General features: G+C 61.8%; 1 protein-coding gene across 1 annotated transcript in view; it reads right to left on the reverse strand.

Annotated features, from left to right (window-relative positions):
• ZMPSTE24 (zinc metallopeptidase STE24) overlaps positions 1–361 on the reverse strand; it is a 14,813-nt gene extending 14,452 nt beyond the window's left edge. Inside the window, exon 1 of the mRNA XM_042834644.1 lies at positions 223–361. Within this exon, the coding sequence (XP_042690578.1) occupies positions 223–339 (117 nt within the window). The 5' untranslated portion in view covers positions 340–361. The remainder of the gene's footprint in view (positions 1–222) is intronic.
• Positions 362–1,473: the final 1,112 nt, after the last annotated feature.

Below are 1,473 nucleotides of genomic sequence, written 5' to 3' on the forward strand. Positions count from 1 at the left end.
GGCACCGGGCGGCACCGGGCGGCACCGGGCGGCACCGGGCGGCACCGGGCGGCACCGGGCGGCACCGGGCGGCACCGGGCGGCACCGGGCGGCACCGCGCCCCGCCCGACCCTCGCCGCGCGCCGGGAAAAAGCCGCGTGAAGGGAAACCAGCTCCGCCCGTTGGGCCGGGCTCTCCCCGCTCCCGCCCGCCCGGCCTCCGCCCAGACTCAGCCCCGCCGACCTGCCGGTGCGCCAGGAAGGCCTCCCACAGGTACACGGCCCAGGAGAAGAGCAGGACGGAGGAGAAGATGCGCTTCTCGGCGGGCAGCTCTGCCCACAGGTCGCCGGGCAGCGCCATGGCCCCGCGCCGCGCTCGCACTTCCTCCTTCCGCCGCCAGCGCTGCAGCGCCCCCTGCCGGAGCGGAGGAGCGACGCGGGGTGAACCCGGCTCTGCGGCGGAGGCAGCGAACGGAATGAAAGGAAACCCGAGCGCTGAGCGGGGGAAGGGACGGAGCCGAGCTGCCAGCTGGCAGCGCACAGCAAGGCCCAACTAAACGGAAGGAAATCTTGTTTTCACTGCGCAGGATGTGGGATGCGGGGGCTCACGGTGGACACAGCCCTGAGTGCTGGCTGAGCAGAAGCTGAGGCTGGTGGGGTGAACAAGGTGTCTTCAGGAGGACTTTTCTAACCAAAATGAATGTAACACCGTGGGGAGGCTGTCCTCAGAGATCCAGCGAGTGAAGTCCAGACAGACAGCACTGCCCCAAAGCCCTCAGTCCCTTTTCCATCTGCTCCAAAGTCATCGTAGCATTCGATGGACATTTGCTTTCCATGCACCCAGGAAAAGAATCCCGCTGGTGGAACTGCACTTCTTGGGCCTGGCATCAACACACAGCTATTCGTCGGGATGATCAGCAGTTAATCATCAGCGCTCTGTTTCAACTTGTGTGAAACGTCTGATGCTGTCCCACGTCACATCCCCGTCTGCAGATCAGAGACGTGGGTTTGGTGCATGGAGCACGGCTGGCTCAGGGCTGGCTGCCCTCAGGGAGCATTCCCAGCGCCCGGTGGTGGAGTGGGAGCACTGCAACCTGAAGACCCCCCCAGCCCACGCTGCGTTGTTACCTCACACAGCTCTGAGCTGCCACCCCACCTCCTGCTCACCCCTTCTGGATTTTCAGTTGGCTCCATCCTAACGTGATGAATCTTCCTGCCCATCTTTGCCATCCGTTCCTGCTGGTTTCTACTGCTTCTGCTCAGAAATCCCCCTTCTGATTCACGTTTTCCATTCTGCCCAGGATGAACTCCATGCTGGAGGTGGATTACCTTCCCAAACACCACGTTGCTGCTTTGTGCATTTCCCTCCTGCCCCCCAGCTTGCTGCAAAGCCAAGAATTTCAGCATGATTGAAGGAGCAAGGAGTTTCTTAGCAACCTAAAATGCAAAGGAATAGAAACTTGACTCCCACACAGCTTCTTACTGTGACTTTAGC

Source organism: Centrocercus urophasianus, unplaced genomic scaffold (assembly GCF_019232065.1).
Source record: "Centrocercus urophasianus isolate 14NV4802_14NV808 unplaced genomic scaffold, USGS_Curo_1.0 seq_48, whole genome shotgun sequence".
Taxonomy (NCBI): Eukaryota; Metazoa; Chordata; class Aves; order Galliformes; family Phasianidae; genus Centrocercus; species Centrocercus urophasianus.